Below are 17,578 nucleotides of genomic sequence, written 5' to 3' on the forward strand. Positions count from 1 at the left end.
CGGTAGAAGAGATGAGAATTCGGGACCCAGAACCTGTTCAAGTTCAACCAGGGCGGCACGGACATCAATCAGGAACTGGCCCTGGCACATGTTCTTGTCGTTGACTTGATGAGTAAAAATAAGTAGTGGTTCACCAGTTCGTGTCCAGAAGAGTTTCATGTCTTCTGGGCCTATGTATTTGTCTATATTAGGCTGTCCTTTGCAGTGATGTTCAGGGTCTCCAAAGTCCTCAACGAGAAGCTTGGACCATTTACCAGTTTTCAGCAGCGGGCGCCCAAAGCTGTCGTACGTGAGGTTTGCAAATGTGGCGACTTGGCGTGCTAATTGATATTGTTTGCGGTGAATGTTTTTCGCAATGTGTTTCGTGCGTGCTATGACGAGAAAGTCATGGCTGCTATTCCCACCGCGGGGAAGTTCCAGTACCGTTGGATTCATAATTTGATAGCCAGTCTGCCGTGCATCTATCTTGTTATAGAAACCCATGTTGTTCCGAAGACTTGTGAGCAGTCGATAATCGGATTTACCTTCAAGAGATGCACCATCGCCTCGGTCGGGCAAAGAACTGTGATACCCATTTTGAGTTTTTTGTTGATAATCTTTCTTAGGCGATGTTGATATATGAGACTGTTGCTCATCAAAGAAGGGTTTTTCTTGAACTCTATTAGTCCAAATGCTATTTGATGATTTTAAATGGAACGTAAACAAAAAAGCTATAAACAACGTGATGCCCACCACCGAAATATTTTTGCGTAGCCAATTATTGTGAGACATTGTAGCATAAGTATCATAAAGGCTCGATACACAAATGGGAAAGCGAAGGTCGGGTTCAACGTCCCCCACCCAATAAGCAGCAACAGCTCGAATGACCTAGAATCACATTTATCCGGCGCTACAGAAGCGGATATCTATATTATATGCGCTTCATCAGCACGATGGGGAATCAGGCTTTCGTCAATCAAGTGAATTGGTCTTTCCTGGGCCATTGGATTTTACCAGCAGTCGAGAATAGACTCGTGGTACGCAAGTTATGCATTAGGATCGAAGGGAGCCAAAATACAGGTGAATGTAAAAGTAGATACGACTAAGATAGTACATGTAGTACTTGTACAAACAGCTTGAGAACCACCAGAAAAGGAGCCCTACGAGGATAATTAAAACGAAAATACAAGATTTGATGAACCTTCGTTACATAGATACACTACAATAAGCCATTCCATTGCAGTTATTATTAAATCTCGCTTATTCGTGATCAATCCGCGGCTGGCTCTTATGCATAGGGCCCACTAAGTAGTAGAAAAGCCAGATAACTTGCCGAGATGATACCTACACAACGTTCCATTTCTTGGTGACGGCTTGTATTATGGTTCTACTATAATCTATCCAGTATACCAGGCAAAAAGGCAGAGACGGTCTGATTTGTGACGCTCCTCTTTCTTGTGCCATACTGATCCCCCAAAGAGGTTATGCTCCTTGGACAGCCAAGTACAGTGCTGCCAGAATGTTATGAGGCATTCAACAATTACAGTCGAGTCTATACATACGAATCAGATTGCTCGCTTTACGATAATAGATAAACACTGTTCTAGGGAGCCCCTGGCCTTTGCAGACCATGGCTTCGAAAGGCATGTCCCAATGCTTCGAGCAATGTACATAACAAGAAGATGCGGGCCATCTGGTATGGCTACAATATTCCGCTGGGAGGCGGCGCGGGCACAACTTGATGATATCATAAGAACTAGGAACGATCAACTATACAGAATCTCTTGACTGAGGTTAAGTCAATCCTTCGTAGATTTGACAAAATGCTGCATCGTAAGAATAAAATGGGGATGGGTTGCCCAGGGGGAAAGTAGCAGATGGGTATGCCTATAATATGGAATGGCGGGAGACTACTGCGAAGGAAAGTCGTTTACTAGATGCCGCAGCATGGAAAGCTAAAATTATCTTTAAAGGATAACGGCGACAGAGACAAAGGGATAAATTAACACAGCACATGGTTGCACTGGCCTACGTCAGGGCCAAACTTAATAATACACCTAAGAATAGCTACTGGCTTTAATAAAAAAGAAGTTGATACCCAGCTAAGACAAGTTGATATCCAGCAGGTGTGACTTCATTCATAATTAATCGGAACTTTTACACATAGCGTAGAGAGGTTTGAAAAATGGGAGTGACTCATGGCTAATACAATATACACTACTTTACGATTGCTATTAACATATAAATCTATCAAGCATGGCGTAAGACTTCCCAACTGAGTACAAAAGCTCTGGTTATAAAGAATGGAAGAAACGGATGCAGCGACGATGCGGAGAAAATAATTAGTCGCTAAGTGCTGCGTAGGCCTAGTGCGAAAGGCCTCTGAAGACAAATCCAATTTCGAACACATATGGAATGGTGCTTGAACACTGCTGCATTATTAATTAATGCAAATACCATGGGCTAAGTGTCTGTCGCTTATGGAAAGACCGTTCTCCCAGCGTTTAGCCACAAGCTGAGGCGAGAAAGAATATAATAATGAAAACAGACATGCTCTTGCAAGGCAGTCAATACTGAGGGTCTGAGCTATGGAAGTACTGACATGGTATAAACCATAACAACGAATTTGTGTGCTCACGCTTCATCGAAGCCTATAATTCGTCCACTCCGTTAGGTAGATTTAGAGGCCAGGGACGACATGCTTTTACTTTCAAGGGAAGTCAACAACTCTAAAACAAGCCACTTCATCACAAAATCACAAAACATTAGGGATCGTAGTTATCATTCAGTGGAGCCATATTTTGTAATGCGATCATGCTGTAAGGCCTCCTTTGCAGAGCTACGATTCGCAGGATCAAGCACAAAAACCTTTTTCATTAGATCGGCGAATTCTCTGGAGAAAGCGTTTTTTCTGGGAATGATTTGCTCTTATGTATTAGCTCAATTCATGTTATCATCGACTAGTAGTCGCTAACGTCAATGTTCTTTGTCCCTCTCATATTATCGCGGTGCAAGTGCAGTGGACTTCTGCAGAGCATTCGAAACCTGCCCCTGTACTCTCCATCAATGGCCCGACATTCCCAGTCTTCGATTATAGATCCGGTGAAACCTTCTATCACAGCCAGATACTCAGCTTTGGTGCGTTGATCAGAGCGGAAGAGTACCTTGCCCGTGGCAAACTCGACAAGAGTGCATACTATGCTCCAGATATCACGAGAGAACGACGATTTTAGCGATAACATGGCTTCTGGGGCGGAATATCGCAGATTTGCAATGCATTCCCGATGAGGATCACTCTCAAACATGGTCAAGCCAGGATCAATCAGCCGAATCTCCATGCTTTGTAGTATGCGGCGTTGTCTAAGGAATCGTCTTTCAGTGGAAGATGAAGAAGCTATTTCATGAAAATAAGGGACTTTGTGTAGGAAGTATTGTATATTAATACATTTTCAAGTTTTGATATCAAGATGAATTATGCCAATTCATGTAAATCTAAGCCTTATTAGTATGCCATCGACAAAGCGCCGTAGTCTTAATTTTACAGTCAATACGAGAATAGCACTAAGAAAGTGGACGACACCAATCATAACGCCCGGGGTAACGCTGTCTAGGTATTCGGGCGCCGCGCCACGCCCGACCGGCTCCCTCTCGAAGTGCAACGTCAGTGCTGCCAGCTATCGATTTCCTAGTTTGCCTTTGTTCCAGTCGACGGCAAGGATTGTACGTTAGAGTAAAGAAGGTAAATTGACGTTCTACAAGTCTGATCCACTTGTACTCTTGAGCATTGGACAATGGCGGATAAAATTCGTGATACAACTCGTCATTAGGCGTGCTGAACATACCAGGGTCCCAAATCAGTAATTTTCGGCTTGTGATCGGCTTATCTTGCATTACCCAGTTAAAGACGTCTCGTATTCCTTTTGTTCCTGCTAGGATCTCGTTATCGATTTGGCTACATGGATTTAATTCTTGTCCTTCATCTAGTTTACATGATGGTTCGAGTTTGGAAGCCTTCGAATTTTCGGCAAGTCGCCGTAGCTGTTGAAAGAAGTAAAGCGCCAGGGCTGTAACAGGAGGAAAGGATCAGATCACTGTAACTGTATCACCAGGACAGTGCTTACCTCTTGTGTTGCAGCGCCCATCAGGACGGAGAAAGTCACACATATCTATCAATTCACAAACTTCCCGCTTTGTCAAACGAAGCAGATTCTGGAGGCAGCAGAGCCAGATTCTGCTGGGTTTATTTGGGTCTCCATCCAAGATCCTCCACCCACAGAAACTTTCGTGCTGGTTTCTTCTGGAGACTGGTAATCGATACCCGCATAGCATGCAATACACTGCTACTGGACCAAAGTGAGTCTCCTTGCCATGCTGAGCAGCGGCGCTCCACGTATGAAATACGTTTGCGCAAATTGAGCACTTGTACAGTGCGCGACTGGCCTCGTAGTAAGGCTTCTGACCCTTGAGCTTTTGTAGCCGGCGCTTTTGACAAGCCGCTCTACCCCACGATTCATTAGTGACCGGTGCTTTGCAGCGAGACTTAGGTAGACTTTTATAGTTGAGCGAGACAAGGTGCTCGAGAAGATAAACAAGATCAGGCTCGCTGTAGTCTGTCATCCTTCCAACGAAATTGAGGAGATAGTCCAGATCGTTAACAATGTCATCTGCTATCTCATAAGCAATGTCTCTTCAATAAGGGCATTTAAAAACTAGCCTTTTAAATCAAGCATAATCTCGAGACACTCGTTGTAGGTGATATCGCAAGTCTGCTCTGTGAAACAAAGACCAAAGGGGCAGACCCGTCAGTTCTTTTGCATCATATAATATTATAATATTGTTGCTCCTTTGAGCGAAGCTTGTTGGATAAGCCAAATATAACCCGTGTCCAAGAAGGATACATTCATACGCCCTGGCGATGTACTAATCTTGTCAAGCTACCAATAGCTTTTACGTTTGTTCGTGCATTTGCTATTTTTCCGACTCCTTTGACGCAATTGTACGTTGCAAACTTTGAAGATTTCAGAAAAGCTAACATGTAGGCTGGAGCTTGGAATAGCAACCCTACGGATAGGGAACTTGTCCTTAAAAAAGCTAAAACAAAAACTCTCAAGTCTAGAGAGCCGATCTTATCCGATCACTAAGTACTCTAACGTGGACCTTGACTGAGACTTTGGGCTCGTTGCCTCGCCATCTCTAACCTAGGTATTCCTTCTACCAGCGGCTGACAGACCAGAAGTCTGTTCAGACTTGGGTCTCGATGCTGCGTGCACATGGCTAAACTCCTCACACCGCAGCGCGGCTCCGTCTCTCAACTTATCAAAGGTGTGAAACAATGGATTGTGCTCAATCTCACCGGAGCTTTGATAATAGCCTCGCTAAAGGAAAACGCCTCCTTGTTCTTCAGCTCACCTTTCCATTTATTTCGGGCTTCAACGAGTTCCTTGTAACCCTAGGACGGCCAGGAAGATAGAAGCGTCCATGATCAAGTTTCCCAAAACTCGATGACAAGGAACTCAGGAAGAGACTTCTGTTGTTCCGCCAGTGGATACTCCATGGGTATTTATCACTTTTGCTAATGCCGTTTGCTAGCGCAACATTTACTCTAGCCCGGAGGATATTCCGCATCACGGCTCGGACTCAATACGTGAGAGATTAGTATTATTGCCGTAACATCTACGCAGGCCCCATGGCTGCTTTCAGGAACTTCATAGTGAACAGGGAAGGCTAGACACCTCGACAACATTGTGATCTTATGGATTCGATCTCGTATAACGACTGGCTTTAGCCCAGCTTTCGTAACACTCTCATCGTGCGTTCTTGCCCCGTCAGAAATAGAATTACCGAGGCTGTCACTGTGCCTAACAATTGAAACGATCGCGCAATTAGATCTGATTCAAGTATTGGCCACCTATTATCCGGTGTACTGTTTTTCGCTTGGATGCACAAAAATCCATCATCCCCATAAGTCGGACTGGCATCTTAATAATGTTTTGACCCAACTTTGCCCGCTTTACGAAGGCCAATTGCTCCAACAATGGTACAGACCAACAAGAGGGCCAACATAGTCCAAAATGTCGCTCTGTATCCCTCCATCAGAGCCTGTGTCGGGGATTTTACTTTCTCTTGTTGTTTTGTGACCCATGTTGAGATGATTTGCATGGCAGCCAGCCCCATGGTATTGCCAAGTTGCGCAGCGGTATTGAAAACAGCACCAGCGACTGCTTGCTTTTTTTCGGGAAAAACCTCCGTGATAATGATAAGGCCTATTGTGAAAAGAACATCAACAGAGAACGGCATGAGGACCTGTGCGGGAAAAGCGCACTTCCAGTATGGCCAGTCCGACTGGATGACAGCCATTAACAGAGGGGAGCCAGCGGAAAGGAGGGAAGCGAGAGCGACCAGCCAGTTAGCACAGATCTTGTGAACTACAAGACCAGTAGTGATGTTGAGGGTGAGGCCAACCACAGTGCTCGGAAGCATGCGTATAGCTGCTTCAAGGGCTGAGAGATGCTCGATTTCTTGGAAACTAGGAGGTGCCGTTAGTCGAATGAGGTTCTTGACTGTCGTCCATTTTTGAACTTACTAAAGACTCGTCACGAGGTCCAGAGAGTTCAACACAGCAAACGATAGGGCCACAGTGATGCAGACACTGGTAAAACAAGGATTTTTCCAGAGCTCATTCGGGATGAGAGCAACCTGGCCATTCTTGACTCGAGAATGCATCCAGCAAACAAACAACACTGCTGTTATCATGCTGAGACTGAGGGAAAGAAGGCTCTCTGGAGAACGAATTCGATCTACATTGGTGCTTATGACGCTGTTTTCTAGTTAGCAGATACACAGATGGAGAGGGATATACGGCAACGAACCCCAAAAAGTATGTCAGTAGACTCATAGAGACCGATGCGAGAAATGCGCCAACCCAATCGACTCGCACTTGCAGACTTTGCAGTGTGTTTCGTGATGCGCTGAGGCATGAGGTTCTTGGCAAGGCCCACCACCCGATGGCGAGGAGCAACAAGGTAAGGCCTCCACAGAAATACCATCCCGATCGCCATCCAATAGTATCGATCAATATACCGCCGACAACTAGGCTAGCTGAGAAACCTAACAGCTGGCTTAATCCCAGGCAAGCAAAGGATAAGTTGCGTCCTCGCCCCTGCGGCTGCACTTTAGTCACAAGGGCCACAGAACTAGACAAGTGCAACGCAGTGGCGACGCCTTGTAAGGCTCTCAAAATAACCAGTTCCTCGCCACTCTTGACCAGTCCACAGGTAAGCATGAAGATACAATTGAACATGCATCCCAGCAGATTCACTGGCCGTGGTCCCGCGACATCAGCAATAGCACCCGCGAGCAGCAGCGTTGATGCAGTGGCCAGTCCCTGAACTGACGATGGCCAGAAGGCGAGAGACGGAGGGAGACGGAGATCTTCTGTCAGTTCAGGGAGTCCAATGACTATGAGGCCATTGGTTGCGCTACTGGTAACGCTCACGCCGCATAGGTATGCGATTGCAGCAACCTTTCGAAGAAGTTGCTTAGAGGTGACAGTCCCAATGTCAGCCTCTTGAGAGTTTCCATCGACGATACTTGTTAGTTGCACGTCGCTTGCGGATTTTAGCGACAGAGAAGACGATGATTCAAATGATGAAGACTTCATGTTGCCGCTGGCTGTGTTTTTAGCTGGATAAGAGAGACTTTGCCGCCAACGAGAGTGTAAATCCTTCTGCTGCAATGCTGCGTGCTATGAAAGGAGGAACGTTACTTTGTTCATACTTGTAGTGGGTTAAAGCAGGCTTGCTCGATTGGTATTATCTAAGAACCATAGTTACCCTTTCGCCATTACAACTGATCCGTCGTTTCACAATGCCGGTTATTAGGATACTGTCAGGGCGGAACTGTGGCCAATTAGATCGCAGCAACGGATGAAAGGCAATGAGAATAAAGATCCAATCCATTTCTACCATTCTGGACCTTACCATCGGCTGAGGGAGTTATCACAAAAAACCCTTTTTTCACAAGTACGCCAGTAACAATAAAAAGATTTAACATTTAACAGACTTCAGTTTTACCACTTTGGACATGAGTCATAGGTCACCACCTTCAGACCGGAAGCAACCGCAACCCTAGTAATAGATTTGGATCGATAGCTACAGTAACGCACCACGAAACCAAGGTTTTGACCGAAGCGACATATTTCACGTGAACAGTAACTAGAGAAAATCAGAAGCCGCGTTATGCGTTGTTATGTCAGACCCACCACGTTCTGTCTCTTCTGTCGCCCCCGGCCACGGCCTCCCATGGTCATGGACTGGCAGACATCCAATCACTGCAACACCGTCCTTAGATAGGTTATCCCCATCTCAAGTTAGCTACTTGTATCTCTTGGTACAACCAGACGTTAAGAGGCTTCTCTAGCTGTCATAGTTCTCGGCATTAGACTTTCGGATTCTCCTGAGATATCCTGGATTCTGCTAACCCCTGAAGCTTTTTTAGGAAAGGCGCCGCTTTGGTGGAAGAGATGGTATGCCAGGGAGTTCCTTGCCGGACCAGGTATCTACTTAGCACTTGGGTATATGCAGGAAAGAATATCACGTTCATGAATTCCTTTTCGGCTGGAAACACCAAAGTGGGTACGATTTGAATTGTATGTAACATAGCATATGTAAGGGATCTCCTCGCCAATAAGGAAGGTTATGACGATGCAGCTACCCCTGCGGTTGCGCCTTCCGTGTATGAGTAGCCGTGACTTTAGACTGTTCGTGGTAGAGTCGCTTTCATTTTCAGTTTTCCGTCGAGTCCCAGCAATTTTCGACTTTAGCAAGTGGGTAACAGAAAAGAAAAGAAGACTATAGAAACTGGAGCTGTAAGTAGCTGTATATACTAGTTAGAATGAAGTTACTCTAGTACAGACCATATGTTTGCTGGCATTTGGGAGGAAAAGATTTCTTAGAAAGTTTCACACGATAAAAGTGATGCTGAACTAACCACAAATAATGTTGACAATGGTTGAACGGAGAGACAGTCCAGGTCAAAGTAAAGGAATCCTTATGATACATATGGCGTCTCCTACCAAAAAACTGATGGTGAAGCAAATCATCACCGAATCCTCCGTCCTTTTCGCCCGATATTATTCCCAAAGCAATAACTTTTCATCAGGGACCCTGGTTAACTATACCACCACTGGATATCGGTGCCGTCCTTGTCGAGGCTCCCCCAAATTTCTTTATAGATCTTGTGGCTGACATATATATCACTCATTTTGCAGCCTTCGCATTGATCTAAGACGATACCATGAGAAACCTTGCCGTTGGAACCTTTGATAATGATAGTTCTACCACATAGCGGGTTATTATTGGGATTGGTATCGATCTTGGCCGCATCGAATAAGATTTTTGAGAGTGCTACAATGTTGCCAGTGTCGCCTTGCCCAGTCGAGTCCTGACCGCAAGCCCCTACACCAACCTCATAATGAGTCATGTCGCCAAAATGCACATCACCATCGTGCTTTTCATTCGTACTGTGGGGCTCAGGCGATTGCTCCCGCTGGCTGTAACCACTTACGGAGGCTTCGGGGTGAGGTGGGTAAACGTTAGGGTTAGAGAATGGTCCATTCTGGGCGGCATACTCGGCAGGGGGGAGAGATGGATTATCATGGATTACCGGGGCATGGGTGAGAAGTGAATGGGGAGTCTCTACTTGCGTAGAAGCCACCTGGGGTGCCTCCGCTACGGGAGGCTTGGCGGTTGGTATGGCAGGGTAAAACGACTCCGACGCGTGTCCGCACTCCTTTGGCCAATCAATCTCCGTTATACCCTGCAACTGCGCTGAAACTACGAGACTGAGAATAGAGGGAACGAAGGGAAAGATTTTCATGATTTGTATTCACGTCTGCGTTCCAATTCTTTTTGTAGTTCGACCACGGTTTTGAAGGAGGCGCAGTGAATACGTGAACCACCTTCCAGAGAAGTACTTCAAAATAAGATCCTGAAGAAATATGATTTAGTGAATAACCATATACACCTAAATTCCCTTCTGCCCGTATTATAATCATGAAATTGCAATATTTCCAAAAATAGCGAATTGGAAGCAGCCTGGTATGGGAATGCCTAACGTCAGGTGCCAAATGCCCAGGATGAGAAACGATACAGCATAAGAACGGAAATTGAGGGATACCTAAAATATCCAAATCCCTTTCAGAGAGGACAGGCCTCTATTTGGTGAATAGAGATGATTATATGTAGAGCACGACGCAGATGGTAGCATTTGCTGTCGTGTTGAATCAAAGCATGCTGTACCCAGATTTGACATAAGCCTGAACTTAACCCCTCAATACGCTCCGCCGACATCATGTAGTGCTTGGTAATCTTGCGAAGTGAGCCTACAGCACCGCTTCAGAACATAAGCCATCCCATCTTAACGGCTGTTGTCATGGAGAGGATACGATTGAAGCCGAAATAGCAAGTGATAGGGCTTCGTTACAGACCTAGAAATAAAGACCTAGAAAGTAGGTACTTGGACTATCCAGGGTAGGTATGACTTTTGTTATCAGCTGTAATCCTGCCCCTCGTGCTGCTATCCTAAGGGGACCGCCACATATGTGAACTTGATGCCTATGTAGCCCAATGTCAAGCCTTTCGCTAAACACAGAGGCAATGAAAAGACGACTGACAATTTAGAAATTACTGTATGCAGCAGAACTCAACGCCGCTGGCATCTTATAATACTTTGCGAACGAGTGTATTGAATTAGTATCCTGTATACCTAAAGTTCAAAAGTTCTCATAAATAGCTTCCGGGCAGTAAAGGTCTAGAGCTCAATAAGATTTTCATGTGACTCTACGCAGTGTACTTAGTTCAAGACTCATGATACGATATCAGGTAATAGTGTTCTTGTATAGTCACTGCGACACCGCTTAGACGGCCGTGGATGGCACATTGGTGGTGATATGCAAAGTAACACATATCCCATAGCATCTACTAGTGCACGGCCAATTTCAGGTTCACTTTCCGCACTTCTGCTTTCCATTCTTTGTTTCACCCCTTGCAATGGCGGATCGCTAGCGTTTAACGGGTACATGGTCCTGAGATTGACTGTACCGTCACCGTGGATGGCTGGGAAATCCTCACGCCCTGCGCCTATGGTGTATTGTAGCTCCGACAACAGCTATTGGTAGCCTGCTCCGTCAGACAGGCAGCCATTGACCAAGGACAGTTGCTTAAAATAACCTTCTTGTGTATTTTATTGAGGGAGCCACACAATCTGAGTTCTTGTGGTAAGATGTGAACCTAAGTCAAGTTGGTATTCATCTTGTACATCTCATATTTCGAGATATGGGAGTAATATCTCCATTGCGTATCGGAAGCATGTAAGCAACAAGTGGTATAAAGGTCTCCTTTTATCCCCTGATGCTCACAGAAGATCCTGCACGCTTGGACTTGCAGGCTCGAGCTTCCCCTCCGCTGTTTCAACGGCTCCACACGCTCGAATCATATATTCAAGAGTTTTGCTCCACTTTACAACATGAAAATCTTTACCTTGATCGCTCCTCTACTTTCTCTCCCGCTAGTCTTTGCCAGCCTTGGTGGTGACTACGGAAATGGTTATGGAGAAAGGGTCAAGACCGTGACAGCTACGGTCACTCACACTGTCACTAAGCCAGCCTACAAGCCCCCCATGACCAACACCAAGACTGTCACCAGTTACAAGCCTCCAACCACCAAGTACAAGACCGAGACAAAAACTGTCACCAGTTACAAGCATAACAACACTTGTATTCCTATCACACGGAACAGATCCCTTCTATTCTTATACCAACGATATCAATGTGACCGATTCAGAAACTAGTCTCACCATACAAGTCTAGCTTGACATATGAATATAGTTCCTAACGTCCCTCGGCGGGCTGTTCCTGTTTTCGAATCTCCCTGACTGCGTCCTTCAACTCTTCGTCCCCAAAAAGATGAAAGTCGGGGCGACTTTGGTCGGACATGAAATCCAATTTTGACAGCAACATTACCACATGCTCCTGTACGTTGTGTTCTCCATAACCAAGAGCCACAGTATCTGGCCATTCCCAAGTACCTATCCCCCGCTGAATTTCGCCCCTCAGCGTATCGATAGGAGCTGGACTATGAGCGAAATCTAACAGAAAGTACGCCCTAACCGCACGCATATGAGTACGTACTCTAGAGGAGCAAAGAGCAACAGCAAATTTGAAATGAGGTTTCGGGCGAGATTTCTCGATAAACCTGTCAACGACAGAGCGCCGTCGCCCCCACCACTTCTCGAAGATTCTTTCCCACCTGTGCTGTAGCAGTGGGAGTTTTGTAGGATTTTCCACATCTGCAGACATCTGCAGGATGAGGAATCTCACGGGTTTCTTGCCCTCTGTGCCAGCAAGATGATCTTTGAGATTCGCATAGGGTATTATTCTTGTGTCCCCATCGTCTGTTTTGCTGACACGGCGTGCATCATTCATCGCTCTTGTTCCCCTTGTTTGTGGCCTTTGAAAAGCAAACTAAGACAATGTCGGTTACTACATGAATGCTGTTAGATAACGATATTGATAACTGAAGGGAACTGAAGAAATACCTGACTGGCTTCGTGGTTTACCGCTACAATGGTTCTTTTTCATTCCTATCAAGACCAACATTTATGTGGTGATCAAAATCAAGGAAGAAAAGAGCTACTAATGTAGATGCAGGACTTGGAAGAAACGCCTTCTCTATCCTATAGAGTAAAGCGCTACACCTTTGTTGGTTAGTTTAATTAGGGAAGCCCCACGCCACCAGCGGCGTATTTAAGACTCGGCACACATCAGCTCTACATATGCATGCAGGCGTTACCTTCCAGGTCATGGAGGGAGTATCTATATAACGGCTGATCTTTCAGTATGTCCTTAATGGCGTAAATACAGGTAACCCTCATCTCCGTGAAGTCATAAAGAGCATTTCGGGTTCAGCTTCCAGAATTTCACCTTTGATTGCTGCCCTGCAGGAATGCTTGTTACACGCGGATGGCAAGAGCAAATGAAAGACGCAGGTATCTGGAATGATTAGAGAGATTTCTTAGATTGGACTACGTACAAGGCTTTGAATCAGATAGTTGTTAATCTCTTCGGGCAAGACCCTCTATTACTCCCGGAATTCCACCTTCCTACTACTGTACGCAGTCGTGGTCGTAATTCGATGAATTACAACAAAAAGTGCTGAAATTGGTCTGTGCACATATCATGTCTTTTATAATTTGACAAGTTAAAACAATCTGGCCTGTACACATATTGATGTTTTGGATTTCCTTTATCGTACATCTTATCTCTCCTTCCACTTACTACTGCTCTACCCCCATAGTTGTTGAACAGGCACTGGGTGTCACGTGCAAGCAGGGATACTTTAAGATTACAGCCGAAATGGTAAAACCTCTAAGGGGCAGAACTTGAACATAATACAAGATGAATATACAAATCTGGATCAATGGACCGAATACACGTAATGTCTGACAATAGTACGACCCTAATCCTGCCTGATCCGGAAGACAGCCAATATTAGCTCCCGAATATCCTAGTGTACTACGTATGCCTTCTTGGAATGACCAACAATAAGTTACCGCTACTGGAAAGGCTTGATTTATTCTATGATACTGCTGCCTGTCTTTTAATTTGCACAAAGGAGGGATGCCAATTCGCGTTGTCAAACGGCCTGGCGCGTATGGCACGACGAGATTGCGAGTCAGCATCAATTCTACAGTATGGTGCGGGTTCCGCGTTCGTAGTTGACTTCCAAAATATTTTCAGAAGTGTCCCAAAACGGATAAGGCATTTGCCGTTCGCGACATAGCCGGTGCCGATTTCAGCCTTGCTTTCTCACAGCGGTAACAGCGTCTTGTGAGTCTCGGCCCCCGACCATGGTAACCACGATCTATGCCTCTGGAGTTTGGGCTTTGGTAGTTTTAGCGTTTATTCCTGGCCTGGGCGAGACGCACTGTTCACTTGTAGTCCTTGATTCTCCTGAAAATGACGTTAGTGAACGGGTTTATGCCATGTCAGTGGTCTCCATCCGAACCGCAGTGTCTAGTCTACTTTTATCTTCTCATGGCAAACATCTTATACTAAGTTACTGACACTGAATCCGCACCTTACTGTGTAATGTAGACTAAGCCATTATTTACAAAGTGTCTACCCCAAGCCAAGTCGATTACTGGCCGATACACTTGTCAACCCAAGCCAAGCTGCTCATAGAAACTCCCAAGTCGCAAAATACAAACGTAACTGCGCAACCACGTCTGACAGATGACTGATGATTCAACCGCCTCTAGCTCGTCATTTATCCTGAAGCGCAGCGGCCAATACCCACCTAGTACTGCCACCCCTTGGAACTTCCCCCAGGACATCCCGGTGTTCCATATACGCCACCCACCATCCACAAAATTACGTCAATAAATGACCAAAGTCCGAATCCCCCAAGGGTCAAAAGCTTGAATACAGCCAGGGGCCAGTGACGAGCGTAGAACTGATCGACGCCCAAGACTCCGAAGAGCAAACTGAGGATCATCGCAGTTCGTTCCTGGCGGTAGCATTTTTCTGTCCGGGGTTGTTCGTCGAAGCCGCCCCAGCCTCTGGTGGCAAGTTGAAGTTCTTGTTGTTCTAAGGACGTCAGTCTAAATGGACATAGGTAGGATGAGGAAGAGGACGGACTTGGGTTCATGTAGAGAAGGACCACGCCAATAACGGTGATGAAGACGTAAATGAGTATGATCTCCTTTGCTCTTCGAGTTGCAGAGGAGATACCCTTTGCGAGGCCATGGCCAAGCTTCTCTGCAAAAGTGAGTCGAGCGTCCATGATACTTTGGTTGAGATACCGGGCTTGCTGGGTTGAGGATGGAGGAGAGGATGCCTTTTATGAATGCCGGACGAACCAAAGTCGCCGGTTTTAAACCCGTGAGGGAGGCAGTGCTATGCAACAGGTGCTTTCTCCTCTTTCTGGGCTGCCTCTCGCCAGTGCCGCTACCGTATGCAATCTGTTATTCGGAATGGGGCTGTAGAGACATGTCTTACAAAGTATAGTAGCAGACCCAGGTCGTTAAAAAGGGAATGGTAAAGAAAGGTCAATCTTTGGTGAAAATGGAGAAAGTGCCAGGGCGTTGGGAGAATCAGGTGGTTGGGAAGGGTGATGGGAGAACAGGACATTGTCAGCGATTATGAATCGTCTTACTACAGTACTTATACCGAGTGTGATACTGGCAGGTAATTTCACCGCTGTTTTACGCGTCTCACGGTTCACTCCTCAATAAACAAATCTGACATCCAGCGATTGCGAATCTGATCTTAGCTCATACTGAGTTCACCTTTGGTATCCATTTCTGTCTATCTGATGCAGTCTCTCCTCCCAGATCGAAGAAGAGGTTGACTCATCCGGTTTCCGCAAGATCTCGCTTTCTGCAAATATGGCCCATTTCAGCCTTCGGCCATAAATTCTGTCAGAATTAGAGCACTATAGAGATTGGATGCGAGGAGGAAGAACAGGATCCTTTTCCTCTGGAAAGACAATATGCCAAATCCGAAGCCAGCCCTCGTCAACCGTACAATCCAAGTTTATTTTCATCAACTCCGCTTTCTGCCGCTCGCTGAGCCCGAATAAGGGGCCTGGGGTACTCTTTCGGCACTGATTACGCAAAGCATGGTCGTCGCGTTTCACCAAGTCGTCAAATGTATTGTAACAAGTCGCACAGTACACGGGACGCGAATGGGATTCGAATAGATGTCCAATCATATCTTTAATGGATCGTAGGTCGCTTGCAAAGCATCCTTGGCATATTGTCGGGTTATAGATATAGAAAGGGCAGGCTAAACCCCGTTTCTTGAAGGGGGCCTTGACCTGTCGAATCCAGATAAAAGGAAAGAAAAAGTAACAAAGAACCATATTGAGAAAAACGTCTGAATGTGTTTCAGAAGATCGCTATGGTGAGTAGTCGGATAGGTGAGAATATATACCTGTCAAGAATACTTAGACTGCTTGCTGCCCTGCCAGGCAAGACAAAACACAACCGTGTGCGAGCACTGAGATGTAGCCAATTAGATCGATTTTTAGGCGGGTATGTGAGACAATACACGAAGGCGTAGTGGCGTTCTCCTCGCGGGCCTATCAGACGTGCTGTTAATTAACTGTTTCCACAATGGCGGAGGAGTCGACGTCGCTGCTTTCGATGATAGGTTCATGACAGTTGAAAGAACTCGGAGGAGGATCGGAATGGGTCCATCAAGGATGGTATGTGTGAAGGCCGCTTCCATCTCTACAAGTCGAGCCGGCCGCAAATGAAAATGGCGGTGTGAAGGAAACCGATTGACGCATGCCGCGGGAGCCAAGACGAAATCTGATGGTATGGTGTATTCTACCGCAACACTCGAGCGGTTGAAATACTTATTGGGAAATTTTCATTTGCAGCCCTTATTATGGAGACGCTTGGTTAAAAACACCGTTCTCTCAAGAGTCGCAGCTCAAGTCGTCCTTGCTTTCTCCAGACGAAGGCGTATTCTGCTGCAGCAGATCAAAAGGCTTTTATAAATCTATGATGTTTCGTAAACGTAGTGCCATAACGAAAACAACAAAAACTATGACGTTGCAGGAGTCAAAGGAGGAATTCTGCCAATGAATAGTGAGTTAATTAGCCCCGATAGCATACATGCGACAATGTTTACCACCGGCTGGGGCGGCCTTATCTTTTAAGTCTTCCGCAATTGTGGGCAAGCGTTTCAGCTGGCGCCAAAAAGGTGGCACCCACTCTACAAGACAATTCCACAGATGTGGGAGCCATGGCCTGGACAGCGGTGCGTCGTTGTATTACGTGATGTACATCTCACTTCAATAGAAGCCGGGACGGCAAGAGATAGTTCTTTACTCATCCCTAATATGCAGGGCTAGGTCGGTTTCTCGCTGGCTCTCGTCTCCATGGAACTGTCTTATAAAGTAGACAGTGCGACTTCATCGCTTTTAATCCACCGTACCTAACCAGAACTGGCTTTTCGAAACCCAGCAGCCATGGCAATCGAGTTGAATCCTGCTGAACCAGAGACAAAATCAATAAAACCATTACTTTTTCGGCACAATGCATCAACGCCAACTGTCTGGCGGGTTGAGGCCTCTCAGAAAACCCGATTTTGTTTCGAAATAAGGCAGGGTGCCCTTAATATCGCCTACTGCTGATCGTAGGGGGAGCTTGGGAATCAACAAGTAAAATGAGGTTTCTAGTCATCCACAAATGCCGTTACATGTTCTGCCCAGCAAAGTGGCGTCATGTATGCCCAGTATAACCGAGAGATGAAAGGTCTTACAGTCATCGATAAGCCTCTACACTCACAAGCGACTACTGGGATTTAAAAATTAGGCAATATCTACCGCTCTACTATCCCGCATAGTCAGGCCATTCATAGGCCCATGAACCTACAATATCTCAGAACCGCATTTTGTCTACACCATGGCATTGCATTTCTTCCATGGCAGATAGAGGCCTTTGTTTCTCCTCTAGGTACAAGGTCGAGGCAGCAGCTAGTACATATATACTCTATTCTTGCCAAGGGTGATGGCCGGGTTTGGTACACACT

The 17,578-nt window shown here is 45.9% G+C and overlaps 6 protein-coding genes across 6 annotated transcripts; 1 reads left to right on the forward strand and 5 right to left on the reverse strand.

Annotated features, from left to right (window-relative positions):
- Positions 1 to 5,788: 5,788 nt before the first annotated feature.
- Positions 5,789 to 7,639, reverse strand: FOXG_20911 (uncharacterized protein; the record flags this gene model as incomplete). The annotated part of the gene is made up of 3 exons (XM_018401235.1): positions 5,789 to 6,505; positions 6,563 to 6,796; positions 6,849 to 7,639. The coding sequence occupies 3 exons, from the start codon at positions 7,637 to 7,639 to the stop codon at positions 5,959 to 5,961; spliced, it is 1,572 nt and encodes a 523-aa protein (XP_018251809.1). The 3' UTR covers positions 5,789 to 5,958.
- A 1,508-nt stretch (positions 7,640 to 9,147) lies between these two features.
- FOXG_12469 (uncharacterized protein) lies at positions 9,148 to 9,959 on the reverse strand (the record flags this gene model as incomplete). Its single annotated transcript, XM_018392262.1, has 1 exon — positions 9,148 to 9,959. Exon 1 carries the CDS (start codon positions 9,853 to 9,855, stop codon positions 9,148 to 9,150), a length of 708 nt encoding a protein of 235 aa, XP_018251810.1. The 5' UTR covers positions 9,856 to 9,959.
- Positions 9,960 to 11,502: 1,543 nt separating this feature from the next.
- FOXG_20912 (uncharacterized protein) lies at positions 11,503 to 11,826 on the forward strand (the record flags this gene model as incomplete). The annotated part of the gene is made up of 1 exon (XM_018401236.1): positions 11,503 to 11,826. The coding sequence occupies one exon, from the start codon at positions 11,503 to 11,505 to the stop codon at positions 11,824 to 11,826; it is 324 nt and encodes a 107-aa protein (XP_018251811.1).
- Positions 11,596 to 12,789, reverse strand: FOXG_20913 (uncharacterized protein). Its single transcript, XM_018401237.1, has 2 exons — positions 12,574 to 12,789; positions 11,596 to 12,517 (listed from the first exon to the last, which is right to left on the reverse strand). Exon 2 carries the CDS (start codon positions 12,458 to 12,460, stop codon positions 11,867 to 11,869), a length of 594 nt encoding a protein of 197 aa, XP_018251812.1. The 5' UTR covers positions 12,461 to 12,517; positions 12,574 to 12,789; the 3' UTR covers positions 11,596 to 11,866.
- A 1,045-nt stretch (positions 12,790 to 13,834) lies between these two features.
- FOXG_12470 (uncharacterized protein) lies at positions 13,835 to 15,188 on the reverse strand. Its single transcript, XM_018392263.1, has 2 exons — positions 14,675 to 15,188; positions 13,835 to 14,623 (listed from the first exon to the last, which is right to left on the reverse strand). The coding sequence occupies exons 1-2, from the start codon at positions 14,817 to 14,819 to the stop codon at positions 14,334 to 14,336; spliced, it is 435 nt and encodes a 144-aa protein (XP_018251813.1). The 5' UTR covers positions 14,820 to 15,188; the 3' UTR covers positions 13,835 to 14,333.
- A 96-nt stretch (positions 15,189 to 15,284) lies between these two features.
- FOXG_20914 (uncharacterized protein) lies at positions 15,285 to 16,524 on the reverse strand. The gene is made up of 2 exons (XM_018401238.1): positions 15,971 to 16,524; positions 15,285 to 15,913 (listed from the first exon to the last, which is right to left on the reverse strand). Exon 2 carries the CDS (start codon positions 15,897 to 15,899, stop codon positions 15,471 to 15,473), a length of 429 nt encoding a protein of 142 aa, XP_018251814.1. The 5' UTR covers positions 15,900 to 15,913; positions 15,971 to 16,524; the 3' UTR covers positions 15,285 to 15,470.
- Between the last annotated feature and the right edge of the window lie 1,054 nt (positions 16,525 to 17,578).

Source organism: Fusarium oxysporum, chromosome 3 (genome assembly GCF_000149955.1).
Source record: "Fusarium oxysporum f. sp. lycopersici 4287 chromosome 3, whole genome shotgun sequence".
Taxonomy (NCBI): Eukaryota; Fungi; Ascomycota; class Sordariomycetes; order Hypocreales; family Nectriaceae; genus Fusarium; species Fusarium oxysporum.